General features: G+C 45.7%; 1 protein-coding gene across 3 annotated transcripts in view; it reads right to left on the reverse strand.

Moving 5' to 3' along the window:
- Positions 1-826: 826 nt before the first annotated feature.
- Positions 827-14,626, reverse strand: part of COL4A4 (collagen type IV alpha 4 chain) — a 149,007-nt gene continuing 135,207 nt past the window's right edge. For 2 of the 3 annotated variants that reach the window (XR_011254685.1, XR_011254686.1), the window contains exons 43-47: positions 13,096-13,240; positions 8,218-8,334; positions 6,068-6,256; positions 3,762-4,048; positions 1,865-2,715 (exon numbers count right to left, since the gene is read on the reverse strand). Coding sequence is in view for 1 of the 3 variants with exons in the window: in XM_069578394.1 (XP_069434495.1) it covers positions 2,452-2,715; positions 3,762-4,048; positions 6,068-6,256; positions 8,218-8,334; positions 13,096-13,221 (983 nt within the window). In the remaining 2 variants the exon portion in view is untranslated. Of the gene's footprint in view, positions 2,716-3,761; positions 4,049-6,067; positions 6,257-8,217; positions 8,335-13,095; positions 13,241-14,626 lie in introns of all 3 variants that reach the window. The other variant, XM_069578394.1, reaches the window with a different exon arrangement.

Below are 14,626 nucleotides of genomic sequence, written 5' to 3' on the forward strand. Positions count from 1 at the left end.
TTTTAGTAAGGATAATCACCAGTAAGGGATTAGGAGAAGAACTTTAAAGCTTTGTTCATCCTTCAGAGAGAAAGGAGAGAAGTACACTGATGGGTAACCAGATAAAGAAACTAATGGCCTAAAAAATAATGTGGTTTTCTAATGTAAGATAGTATTTTTTCCATAATCTTGCTTTTTCGAGCATTGAAAATAATTTTTCAAAATCAGCAGGCAGCATTTGTACTGCATTTAGAGGGGGCTCTTGTGATACTACTATTTTGAAATCAGCCTTGTACACTACCTTGGACTCACTGTGGAGGAACTTGTCCACTTAATTCAGGCTGTTTTTTTTCTTAATTTATTCGGTCAATTTGTTAAGATAATATTCTGATACTAAAATGAAGGTGTTCAAAATAGCAAGCAAGATATATTTTCTTATGGTCCATCAATCACCCTTTCATCTTCCCAGAAAATGTTCTCAGAACAATTTCATGAATGAACGAGATGAATTTTTGGAAGGCCTGAATTTAGGTAATATATGAAAGAACTTTTGGAATCAGAAAATTGTAATTATAAATAAGGTTGAAATTGGCTTAAATTTCAGGTGTATGCAAATATTTAACATGCCATAGCAGAGTTTTAAAAAATTAATAAAGGGTCAAATGAACTAGGAAATATTCTGGTACATCAAGATAATATTTCCTCTTAAAATGTACATTTTTCTCTTTTTACCAAGAAGCAGCCTTAAAATAAATTGCCATCCTGGGGGCAGCCCAGAGCAAGATTCATTTGAAATATATTCTGCATATAAGAGCACACTCCCAATCAATATTTGGCAAGAAAAGCATTTCTTATAAACAACATTTTAATTATTATTAAGTGCATTGAAACTAAGCACCAAAATGAATGTCACTTTCTCATGGGAAATTTCTTTAGTTTTCTCTAAAATACCATTTTTTTAACATGAGAAATGGAAATTTAATAAAAGTCTTTTCCAATAAGCCATTTGATTTTCAGGATTAGATCACAGAATTCTAGCAAAATAGAAGACATATCCTTTTGCTAGACAGAAAACTACTCACTGTAAAATGACATGACCTCTAAGCTTTTATTAAAAAAAAAAAAAGCCAAATATCAAACTGCTGCCTTGGTCTAATACTGATATAGAATACAAGAATGTTTTTAGGATAGGAAAAAAAGGAAGCTCCTGTAAAAACCAATAACGGAACATAAGACTCAAGCTGTAGGTTGTCTTTGTTTCATTTAAAAGTGCCAGGTCTTTGGCAGGGGCCGGGGGTGACGATGACTTAAATGAATCTTCTTACCTTAGTTTAATTAAGTCGGCCCTTCATTTTCTCCCAAGCGCATAATGATAGCTCTGTCATTTCCCTGCATGAGATGCCATTATGTGAATGGCAGGAAAGTGTCCTTTGTGGGGCTGTTGGGCTGCTCTGTAGGCGTACCCAGGGGAGGGAAGGGGTCTGCTTTGTGTGAACGTGGCCCCATGTGGCTCCAGGCCCATTAACACACACACACACACACGCGTGCACGGAAGACAAGTTGGACCCCAACTGGGCCAAAGCGGTCTGTTTGGAAGTTCACTGCAGTGGGGAATCAATTTTTGTGAATCACTGCCTTAATATTCATTAATAGCTTTTAGGCTCTTAATCCCTTATTGAACATATTTTTGCTCCATAATTGCTACATTTCCAAAGGGTTGCCAAAGTAGGCATTTCTATTCTCTGAAAAATGCAGAAGGGAACATAATGTTTTATGTTCATCTGCGATGTGTTTTATGCTAATGTTTCATCTCTGGAATATAGCAACCATGGTCCTTCACGGCATAATGATTCATTCTGCTTTGAAATGAACTGTTAAGGCTGGCTGTGTGGGTTTTTGTTTTTTTAATCTCCTTGGGTCATGGTTTTACAATTATTTAAAGTGCATGGAAAAATAGATTACAGAGGAAATCATTTTGAAACGTAGGAAATCTCTACTTCCTAGTTCATTTGCTGGCCTATTTTTTTCTTTTTTTTTTTTTCCTGTAACATCCATCCAGAAGCCCACTGTATTATAGAGTAATTGACTTCAATTGTTTGAGTTGCTATTAACCAATGAATGAAGTTTCTAGTAATGTCATTTGTAATCTGGCCTTGATCATCTATTTGCCTTCCCCTGAATTAGCATACTTTTAAATAAAGCCAGCGTTTCCCACTATCCTCAATGAAAGAAGAATATCTGTGTCTCGTCTAGATTGGTAGGTCCAAACAAATCCATATGTGTGGCACTTGCTTAATCTGTCCAGAGCAGAGGAAGGAATGATATAGTCCTCTGGGAATAGCCACATCGAAACAGAAGGAATGGCTAAACCAGGAGTCTAAGATGAGCACCACTGAATCTCTTAGCACATCCTAGGATGTCTCAGCCTCCTGGCAAGTTTCTCTTGGCGACCTGATTGCGAAAGGTGGGATCTTAGCTATGCTTCACACAGACTTGGCACCTGCTGACTTTCTGGCGTTGAGCATGGCTTTCTTTCAAGGTGTCCGGTAATGGTGCAGAGGAAAACTGCAAGTCCGGTCTCACCGTTGTCAGCCAGAAACTATACTTGTTGGCAAAAAAGTGGCAAGTTCCCTGCCGGCCTTGGCATTCCAGGAACGGTGCAGCTCTGAAATCCTCTAGGCAGCTGCCTGGGGACATGAGGGCCTGCCCGCCTCCTTGGTCCCCAGCGCCTGTGTGCTACCCAGACAACAGGAGAGAATTAGGGCTCAGACATGTGCAGACAAACCCAGACCCAATCAGTGACACACCCAGGTCTGGGCCTGACTTTACGTTTTTCCTAAAAATCATCCCAGGAAGAAGAGACTATGATCTGCTAAGGAAAGGTGGCTCAGTGGTAAAGAATCTGCCTGCAATGCCAGGAGACACAGGTTCAATCCCTGGGCTGAGAAGATCCCCTGGAGGAGGAAATGGCAACCCACTCCAATATTCTTGCCTAGAAAATCCCATGGAGCAGGGTAGCCTGGCAGTCTATAGTCCATGGGGTTGCAAAGAGTCAGACATGACTGAGCGAAGAGGAAAGGATGGGCTTCCCTGGTGGCTCAGTGGTAAAGAACCTGCCTGCCATTGCAGGAGATCCTCGGGTCAGCAAGACCCCCTGGAGAAAGGAATGGCAGCCCGCTCCAGTATTCTCGCCTGGGGAATCCCACGGACAGAGGAGCCTGGCGGGCTGCAGTCTATAGGGTCACAAAGAGTCAGACAGAACACGACTCCGTAAGAACAACAAAGGAAAGGGTACATGGGGAAGGAGATGGGTGCGCACACAAAAAGAAACCCCTTTCACTGAAAAGTGAAAGTGAAGTCACTCACGACTCTTTGCGACCCCATGGACTGTAGCCTACCAGGCTCCTCAGTCCATGGGATTTTCCAAGCAAGAGTTCTGGAGTGGGGTGCCATTTCCTTCTCCAGGGGATCTTCCTGTCCCAGGGACCGAACCCAGGTCTCCCGCATTGTAGGCAGATGCTTTACTGTCTGAGCTACCAGGGAAGCCCCAAACTGCGGGCTGATGCAAATCCATCCTCTAAATTCTACCCAAGTAATACAAAAATTCATCCACAATAAGCAGAAGGGTGGCCTTGTGTCTCAGCAGGCTATAGTTTTGGGTGGCCTTCATGACCCTCATGCCAAACTGTTGCCCATTGACCCTGGATTCTCAAATTACCATCCAGTCCAGATGGAAGGGGCGCAGAGGGGGTCTTAGGGACGGTGGAGGCACAGGGGCTCACCATGAGGAAGGAGTACCCGATCCAGAGGCTCCTCCAGGCCCGCGGACACGGGGGGATGGACTGGTCTTGGCTGTGCACCGCCACAGCCTGGGCGGGGGCCTCGCACACGGCACAGCGGCTGATGTACGGGCGGATCTCGTCCTCCGAGAGGGGCGTCATGGGCAGAGGCGCGGTGCTTGCTAGCCAGTAGGACCTGTCATTCCTCCGGGCATAGTGGCACACCTGGTGGATGTTGCAGTAGGCGAAGGGCAGCGTGCTAAAGATGGGGAGGCAGGAGCCCGCCAGACCTGGGCAGGGGAGACCACATGGAGGCTGAGTGCTCTGCTCTGGGATGAGCTTCCCTACCCAGGCCCTCTGCAGACACTCATCTGGCATTGGCAGGGGGCAGGGGACGGGGTCGTGGGGTGGGGGTGGGGGGTGCCTGGCCAAAGCCTGTTGCTGTGGGCACCTGACCAGTTTGGCGGCCTCTCGGGTCTCACGGGTCAGGCTGCTTTTTTTTCCTGGATTGCTCTCCTGAGTCAAGCAACAGGCCAGGATGCTCGAGAGACGTGAACATACGTCTTCTCGAAGAGCTTCAGGAATTTTCAGGAAGCTGCTGGCCCAGCTTGGTAGGGGTAGGGAGCTGAAGGAGCCAAGGGGCCGTGGGAATACAGCAAGACAAGCCTGAGAAGTGGGAGCTCCCAGGCACCCAAGCCGGATGGCTGCAAGAAGTGACTGGAAGCCAGAACCTGAATTCCAAACAAGGTTTGGCCAGGTTTGGAGACAGTGGTGATGGTTCAAAGGAAAGGCCTGTTTATATAGCAGCAAAGAGGGTCAGAGGTAATTAGGGAGCACGGAGCTCAAAGGACTCAGAGTTCAGCCCTGGGGAAGGCTCAGAGAGCAGGCCTGGGTCTATCTGTAGCGTTGCTCTAGTATTGAGTTGGCCAAAAAGTTCCTTGTGGTTTTTCCGTAGGATTAACGTTTTTACACCCAATAAAGCAGACCAAAGGATGCAGGCTTTGTCCATCTCATTAAGGAGTTTGGATTTTATCCCAAGAGGTCGGCAGAGTGCGGCCACAGTGGGGTGGCTCTGGCTAGAGCAGGGCAGGGGAGGAGACACTGGTGGTACACGGGAAAGTAGGTGCCCCCCACAGGCCTGCATGCTTCTATCACCCTTACTGATAGTGGGGGTCACGCCCAGTGACAGGACACACCTCACCACCAGCTGATCCTGTGGGCACAGCCCTCCTGCACCCACCACTGCAACCACCACTATCTTAGGGGGATCATAAGTGTCAGCATCTGGGGACTCCACCCTCAACTTAGAAGTCAGTTCTTGAGGCTTACAAATCCACTACTGGAAATTGACAAACAGTGCTAAGGAATGATGCTCAAAGTAACGTTCTGAGTAAGTAAAGTAAAGTAAACTTTACTTTTCTCAAAGTAAAGTTGTTAAAGAGTATAAATTTGCAACTAGTAGATACATAAGTCCTAGTGATCCAATAAATAGTGGAATGAATATAGACAACAATATTGTAGCATAATCATCAAATTTATGAAGAGATTAGATCGTAATTATTCCCACCACAAAAAAGAAATTATAACTATGTGATATGATGGAGGTGCCAACAATCAATACAATGAAGTCATTACCATATATATATATATATATATATATATATATATATATGGAACAGATCAACACCTTGTACACCTTAAACTTACATCATGTTATGTGTCAAATGTATTTCATTTGACAATGAATTCCAAAAGAATACTGGAGTGGGTTGCCATTTCCTTCTCCAGAGGATCTTATCGACTCAGGGACTGAGGCAGCATCTCCAGGAACCAACCATATCCTGATTAAATCATTTACATTGGGAAATAAAAATTGCATTTCATATCAGAGTTATACTTACTGAGGAAGAATTATTTTTAAACTATTAATATGTAGTCAGATTATAATAATTATTAAAATTATAAGTAACCTAAATTATAAAATAATTATTTTATAATTTTATTTTATAATAATTATAATTTAAAATATTTATAAAATTTTCATAATTATCATTTAAAATTTTATAATAATTAGTACTTAAAATTAGAAATAAAAATATAATAATGATATAGCTAGAATGAGCTTTCTTGGCACCTCACAGGGTCATAGATGTAACAGAATTAGTTGAGAATTAGCATGGTAGTTGAAAAAGAAAAAAACATCTCATAGAAGATGAGTGATCATTTAAGATATTGATGAATCCATGAAACTAACCCAAAAGTTTTGCTCATAAGCAACGAACCTGGGTGACCATGTGCTGTCTACGTACCTAGGTCTTGATTGTGAGCTTTCTCCTGTCCTTCCAGGTATAGCAGACTATACCCAGTCCAGAGCCTGGGCATGCCCATGGGGCAGGTGGGTTCTCCATCCGTCTGACTGTGGAGAACCAGGAGGAAGCCACTGAGGTATCCAGGGCCAAACCCTACAGGCCCAGGGTCCCCTACGGGCCCAGGAGGGCCTGGAAGAATAAAGAAACATAAAGAAAGGTGGTTTAGGGAGTTAAGTTTAACAGATATTTCCAAGTACCTCTGTCTGGTGCTATGCTAAGTACTCAGAGAACAGAGAGGAATGTTCCCCTCACACAGCTGCAATGCACCCCAACAGCTCACTCAACAAGCACACGGTTTAGCAACTTCTAGCTGCTTGGGTTATATCAGCCCAGAAACAGCTGAAAATACCTGCCCTCCTACAGCTTACATTCTACTTGAAGAGGAGAAATGACAAGCAATAAGCATAATGAAAAGGTAAACTATGAAATACTTAATAAACGGTAAGTGCTGAGAAGAACGATGAGGTAATAACAGCCAGCATGGGACCTCCCAGACTTTTCCAACTAGATTAGGAGTCTGCTATCTGAAAAGGTGACTCTCAAAAGTTGGTCTGTCTGATACCTCCCAGACTCATTCCATGGTTCTCTCATATTGTCCGTTCCATTCTAAGAAGGACAAGGGTTTAGAATCCATTGTGATTATTGGTTAGTTGCCAAGTCGTGTCTGACTCTTTGCAACCCAGGGACTGTATAGCCCATCAGGCTCCTCTGTCCATGGGATTTCCCAACCAAGAATGCTGGAGTGGGTTGCCATTTCCTACTCCAAGGGATCTTTCCAACCCAGGGATTGAAGCTGGGTCTCCTGCATTGCCGGGTGGATTCTTTACTGCTGAGCCACCAGGGAGGCCCATATGTTTGGCTTTGAATCTTTTATTTTAAAAGAAAGGGAGGTGGAAGAAGCCCAAATTCTAGATCTCTAACTGGCTGGTGGGAAATGAACAGCTATACAGAATATGAGCAGGGACATCTCCTTTGGCCTCTCTAAGGGGGTGACCTACTGAAGAAGGTCAGTGGCTACTTCTAATTGCCAAAAGCAGAGGGTGGAGTTAGGCTTTGACACCTTTAAAAAAGGTGTTTGTTAAAAGCTTTTGTTTCTGGAAGACTGGCAGCTCTTCTCATCTATGCTGTAAACCAGAGGCTACAACCTGGTAGCTTGTGGGCTGCATCAGGCCTGCTCATGTGTTTTGTTTGACTTACAAAGATTTGATTAGTTAAGATTTCAGACTAGAAAAGCAGGGTATAGGGAACAGAGGGCCCACACTCCTACGTGGCCACAATTTCCACATAGCAGAAGCCAATCTCTGCTTTCAGACTGAGGCCCCTTCCTCAGCATCCCAGCTCCCCCACACCTCTTCACCTGCTTCTCATTACTAACCTGGTACTGCCAAATAGTCTCCACAGAGGAGATTGTATCTGGGAGTCTTCAGGCCCTAACATATTGCTTGATGAGTTATATTTCAGATTTATATTCTAAAGGGTCTTATCTGCCTTCACCGAAGGCCCACTCTCAAGTATTTTTAAAGAAAAGCCTTGTGTTCTTTTTAAGTGGCATCATCGATTCAATGGACATGAGTCTGAGCAAATTCCAGAAGACAGCGAAGGACAGGGAAGTCTGGTATGCTGTAGTCCATGGGGTCAGCAAAGAGTCAGACACAACTAAGCAACTGAACAACAAAATGTATTGATGGCTGTATGATAAGAGGAATGAACTCAGAAAACCAGAGACAAGTGATTCAGCCAGTTATAGACGTAAGACCACCCCTGCTGGCCCTAAGATCTTCAGTACAGTCTCTCAGTGGTACAACCATGCCAGGCTCACATTGGGAAAGTGAACAGCAGAAATGGCTGAGCCTTTTATGATAATGAATAGTGCTTTGGAAGAGTAATGGACATAAGGCCTTGACCCGTTTTTATGATAGTCAAGTATCAGTTAGAACGTGGGGAGTCCATTCTTTCCTGCTCCTATTGCTTTGTCTCCCTAAAGCCTGGTGAGTTGGTATCTAAGGCAAACGCTTGAGAGGCCAGGGACCTTGTACACAGTTCTCAGATTCACTGGGCCAGAGAAAAGAAGAGAAATGGAAACCCTTTACCTGGTGCTCCTGGACAGCCCGCTTCTCCCATGTCCCCTTTATGTCCCGGAGGCCCAGGGGACCCTGGGAGGCCATCCTCACCTCTCCTGCCATCCAGCCCAGGCTCTCCTTTGCACCCTGCAGGAAAGTTCACAACAGCAATGGTGACAATGACGTGACACCTGCTAGGCTAGCATTTACTTCCTGAATTCCACTTGGCAGCCTGGACCTCCCATCTGGACACACCTGCATTAGCTCATTCATTTTGCAGGTATGTGAAGTTGGGATTATACCACCTCTACTTGGCGGCTGCTGCTGCTGCTGCTGCTAAGTCGCTACAGTCGTGTCCGACTCTTCGTGACCCCATGGACTGCAACCTACCAGGCTCCTCCATCCATGGGATTTTCCAGGCAAGGGTACTACAGTGGGTTGCCACTGCCTTCTCCACCTCTACTTGTCAGTTGGGATAATTTAGACTCCAAGAGGTCAAGAAACTTAACCAATTAAGGCCAAAGAGCCAGGAATGGGCAGAGCCAGGATCTGAAGCCAGACCAGCAAGGTGTTGAGCAAGGTGTTTTCTTCATAGTCTTATATTTGGACCTGGTTGGGTTTTTCTTTTTGTTTTTTTACACTGAACATCTATGGCTTTTGTCATTAAATATTTTCCTTAATAATGATGCTTTAGAAGCCTGAATGGAGGAATGAATACAACTGAACAGCATTCATCTGAGAGAAAGTCAGGTTAAATTTAAAACAAGAGAAGCAACTTTTAAAGACCAGCTGTTTGTGGAGGGTTCAAGGCACTAGGAAGCAGGGTAATCTTTTTATGTAAAATTCTCTGATTCAGTCTAAACACAGCCACATGACTAGGTGCTACCACGTGGGGAGATGGAGGCTCAGAGAGGCCACGGTGAGGGTCACATGTGCAGAGGACATGGACCCAGCAGGCCAAGTGCACAGGCTGTGCCAGGTGTCACCAGTCCCGCGCTCGGGACAAGCCACAGGGCTCAGGAGTGCTCCCTGGGGCCCTGGGAGCTAGCTGTCATCCTGAGACTTGAGCAGTCCTTTCTTTAAGTGTTTGGTTTATTTTGGCCAAGGCATTAATTCATCAGCAGTGATCTGTTTTGGACTGGGAAGCAGATTTGGTCGCTGCCTGTGGGAGAGCTTACAGCCCTTACCGTAATTATCTGAATTACTAGCCCCTCGAGGTTTACAGTGTCTAATCTCTCTCCCTTCCTCAACCATTGTCCTTCTTTGGCAATCTCTCTCTCTTTCTGCCATAAATCAGCCTAAAACCAATCATTACGTCAAAGAGGCTTCACTCCAGGAACTGCCCCACTTTTCCGCGCTGGGCTATGTTCTTTGAGGCAGCGGGAGCCCCCTGAGGGAATGGAGGAGGGGCTGAAGCACTCAGGGGACCAGACCTCTCACTCGACTCCCCTCTCACACAGCCCCCCCACTTAGAGCCATCTGAAATGCATGCCTCCCAAACCTTTACATTTTGCATCCCCTGCCTGACTGGCCTCCACAAACCTCCTCTTTTTGTCGCACAACCAGCAGCCCCCATAACCGATGTTGGTTGCAGTGCGTTCGATGTGGGCATCAGGGGTGCTCCTGGCTTTTGGGGCGCTGTCATGTCACTCCCTTGCCTCTTGGATCATAAATTCTCCTGGAACGTGCTGCACGCCTGGGCTGTGTTCTTACATGGTCATCACTCAGTGAGTGAGAAAGGAACCCCTCTCCTCCTCCCTAGTGAGGGGAGGGATGCCCCTCCCTGTCTAACTAGGCAAACGCCTCTTTCCAGATGGCCCTGCTCTCTTTCCACCAGCATCAAAGAGAGTATCTGTTAGTTTGGAAGGAACCTAGGGCCCTGCGGTGAGCTCAGAACATTCTCTTCTTTCCTATCCAAAGACATGATTCCAACACATGGCCACAGGGTGATTCGGGAAAGGGCTACCCAAGGTTAACGGGCCAGCAAACAAACAGGTGTATCGCAGAGAAGGCAGGAGCCATTTCTTCCCAAGTCCCCACATGCAGCAAGCCCATGGGCCATCTGGAAAAGCCTCCCCCAACCAGATGTTACAATATGGGCTTTGCTCCCTTTCGAGGAAGACAAATGGAAATTGTAAGCGGATGACGTTTTCCGAGCCCCTGGAAGGAAAGCTTCTGTTAACTTGACATGTAGGCGCAGAGCTTTTCATCTGGAACTTGTTCGCAAGAACAGAAAAACAAACGTGTGCTCAGTGGAGTCTGACTCTGCAACCCCATGGACTGTAGTCCACCAGGCTCCTCTGGCTATGGAATTTCCCAGGCAAGGATACTGGAGTGCGTTGCCATTTCCTTCTCCAGGAGATCTTCCTGACACAGGGATTGAACCTGTGTCTCCTACATCGGCAGGCAGATTCATTACCATTGTGCCAGGAACAGACCTACATCTGAAAGCCCAGCGCTGTCAGATGGAGTCCCTCCTCTGAGAGGGTCAGGTGTTGAAGATAAACGCTCCCAAACAGGATGTAGGGAATGTCAGTGTGACAGTAACAGTTCAATCCAGAACGGAAACCACTTTTGAGTTCATCACAGGAAGCCTCAGCCTTTGAGGGCCACGTGGGAAGGATCATTGTAGAGATGAATGAGACGCATGAGGAGAAAAGCATTAGACCTTCTGTTATCCAGGGTTCTTAACAGATACAAGTTTTACTTGGTGTGGCCATTACCCACTCAGATCGGGCAGGAAGGAGCCAGAAGTTCATTTTCTCCTCTGTAGATCTCAGCTGCAGCAGTTGGCTACAAGATCAGCTCAGAAATGAAAGAGGTCTTGATGGAAAACAGGAAGAAAACCATATTATTTTAAGTGGAGGTGGTACTTCTGTGGGGCAGTTTGATCCTTCACAACCAAACTCGAGGTGGTTTAAGCAGAGGTGGTACTTCTGTGGGGCAGTTGATCCTTCACAACCAAACTCAGGGTCTTCCTTAATGTCCCGCTCACCCTGCTGAAAGAATCTCCTTCAGAAAAGGAAAGATGACCCAAACCTATAAGGGTTCCAAATTTCCAAATTTGCTGGCATATCGAATGCAGCACTTTAACAGCATCATCTTTTAGGATTTGGAATAGCTTAGTGGAATTCCATCTCCTCCATCAGCTTTGTTCATAGTAATGCTTCCTGGGGCCACTTGACTTCACAGTCCAGGATGTCTGGCATTAGGTGAGTGATCACACCATCATGGTTATCTGGGTCATTAAGATCTTTTTTGTACAGTTCTTCTGTGTATTCTTGCCAGCTCTTCTTAATATCATCTGCTTCAGTTAGGTCCATATCATTTCTGTCTTTCATTGTGCCCATCTTTGTGTGAAACCGTCCCTTGGTATCTCCAGTTTTCTTGAAGAGATCTCTAGTCTTTCCCGTTCTATTGTTTTCCTCTATTTCTTTGCTTTGTTCACTAAGAAGGCTTTCTTATTTCTCCTTGCTAGTCTCTGGAACTCTGCATTCAGCTGGGTGCATTTTTCCCTTTATCCTTTGCCTTTCTACTTCTCTTCTTTTCTCAGCTACTTGTAAGGCTTCCTCAGACAACCACTTTGCCTTCTTGCATTTCCTTTTCACAGGATGGTTTTGGTCACCACCTCTCACACAGTGTTAGGAACTGATGGTTTGGTTTAAATACTTAAGAATCCTGCCCTCCTGACAATGACTGAGCAATGCCCATGTCCATTAGGTGAATAAGGCCATCTTTGCCAGAATTGAGAGTGACCCTCCCCCTCTTTCCTCTTCCTCTTCCAAGAAATACACCTCCTCCTTCCTTCTTATAGGCTGTTTCTGCTCCACTGAGCCCCAATTCAACAGTTTTTAATTCAAGATCAAATCAACACCTAATAATGACTACTCGTAGAGCATTTACTCAGTGATGCTAAGAGATTTCAAAGCTTCGTGTCCAGGGACTTCCACGGTGGTCCCGTGGTTAAGAATTCATCTTGCAATGCATGGGGCATGGGTTTAGTCCCTGGCTGGGGAACTATATCCCACATGCTATGGAGCAACTAGGCCTGCATGCCACAACTAAGACCTGAGACAGCCAAATAAATAAATAATTTAGGAAGATAATTATTTCTTGGGGGTGGGGGGAACCTTATGTCCAAAAGCCACCCAAGGGTAAAAGTTAAAATAGGTGTTCCCCTAAAAATAGAAGGGATACTGTAGACCCCATTGCGTGCATGCATGCTAAGTCGCTACAGTCATGGCTGACTCTTTGTGACCCTATGGACTGTAGCCCGAGAAGGCAATGGCACCCCACTCCAGGACTCTTGCCTGGAAAATCCCACGATGGAGGAGCCTGGTGGGCTGCAGTCCATGGGGTCGCTACAAGTCGGACACAACTGAGTGACTTCACTTTCACTTTTCACTTTCATGCATTGGAGAAGGAAATGGCAACCCACCCCAGTGTTCTTGTCTGGAGAATCCCATGGACGGGGGAGCCTGGTGGGCTGCCGTCTATGGGGTCGCACAGAGTTGGACATGACTGAAGCGACTTAGCAGCAGCAGCAGCAGCATGGACTGTAGCCCGCCAGGCTCCTCTGTCCATGGAATTCTCAGGCAAGAATAGTGGAGTGGGTTTCCATGCCCTCCTCCAGGGGCTCTTTCTGACCCAGGGATGGAACCCTGGTTTCTTATGTCTCCTGAATTGGCCGGTGGGTTCTTTACCACTGGGCCCACCTGGGAAGCCCATAGATCCCCCTACTACACAATTAAACCTCTGGATAACTGTAGAAAAAATGTTAAAGGCGAAGGAGATTTTCATGCTTGATTCCCAAGAGTTGTTTAGGCTCCATACAAAAACCTACATAGCAAACACCCAGATTTTCATTTCAGCAATCTTCAATGTCAGAAATCAGAGTGAGGTTCATACCTGGTCCCGGTGGGCCTCTCATGCCAGGAAGCCCCATGGTTCCTTCCGGTCCTCTCGGGCCTGGTACCCCAGGAAGCCCTGGGATTCGGGGGCAGGCATCCAAGTCTGCTGGGGGCCCAGGCTCACCTGAAATTGGAATCACCACCTGTATAAAGGGTTCAAATGCTTATGAACCAGTGCCTTCTGCAATTTGGGTGGGATTCTGACACCACATTGGAATGTTAGCAAGAATGTTCAGCCATCCAATGTCAGCTTTGTGAAGGCAGGACTTTGTCTTGCTCACTATGTGGGGCAGGCAAACTTCTCCAAAACTTTTCGTTGAGTGACTAAATGAATGATTGAATGGGATTTTAGAGGAAGCAAAGGTAGGAAATAGTGAAATCTGGCTGAGGCAGTGACCGTTGGGTGAACTTCACAGGATTTGCCATCTTTGGGCCATTTCTTACTAGGTGCTGGCCACAGGTGGCATGGGGAGAGGTCCTGGTGGGTTCCTCACACTCAGCTTAACATTGCTTTAATTCAGCCATCTACACTGCAGCCAGCTGGGTTTCCAGAGTGTCTGCTACCAAAGGAGACATGATTTCAGGATGGCGAGTGGCACTGAGGCAGCAGTGATTTTCAACCTTGAGTGCATGTTGAAATTATCCAGGAGAGTTATAAACATTCAGGTATCTGGGCCCCATCCCAGAAATAGCGGTTTAATTGGTACAGGATGTGGCCTGGGCAGTGACCTCAAGCTTGACTGTACAATAAATCCATCCGCAGAGCTTTTCAAAAATACTGCTGTGGAATCTAGAAACATGGTACAGATGAACCTATCTGCAGGCAAGGAACAGGCATGCAGACATAAAGAAGGGAAATGTGAGCACGGGGCAGGGAGGGAATGAACTGGGAGACTGGGATTGACGTATTAAGGTATATATACTGCCATGCGTAAAACAGATAGCTAGTGGGAACTTGCTATATAGCTCAAGGAGCTCAGCTTGGTGCCCTGTGATGACCTAGGTGGGTGGGATGGGTGATGGGGTGAGAAGTCCAAGAGGCAGGGGATACATGTATGCATATAGCTGATTTACTTTGTTGTAAAGGAACTGTAGTCCAATTTTTTTTTAAAGTACTACTGTGAAGAATAAACCACCACTGCTTTTTCACTAATAAGCTACTTCAGAACAATATACCCCTGAGCCTCATTCTACATGTTAGTTTGAATGCTCTTGGTTTGCAGAGCCTTTTTGGCATGTGCACAATAAACTTGTACTAATTACTAAAAAAAAAAAAAAAAAAAAGTACTACTGCCAGCACCCCATCTAGATTATTAAAAAGGAATTTGTGTGAGTGAAATCCAAGCATCAATAATTTTTTAAACCCTCCAGATGATTCCACTATTCGCCCAGGCTAAGAAGCACCACTGGAAAGATGCAGCTGTGACCTGAATACATCATGACTGTCTCTCAGGCTTGTTAGAGCCCTGAGTCTCTGAATCAGTAGAGGCAGCAATTTGCATATTCTAATAAGTGCCTGGATGAGCTCA

The sequence above is a fragment of the Ovis canadensis genome, chromosome 2, assembly GCF_042477335.2.
Source record: "Ovis canadensis isolate MfBH-ARS-UI-01 breed Bighorn chromosome 2, ARS-UI_OviCan_v2, whole genome shotgun sequence".
Classification (NCBI taxonomy): domain Eukaryota; kingdom Metazoa; phylum Chordata; class Mammalia; order Artiodactyla; family Bovidae; genus Ovis; species Ovis canadensis.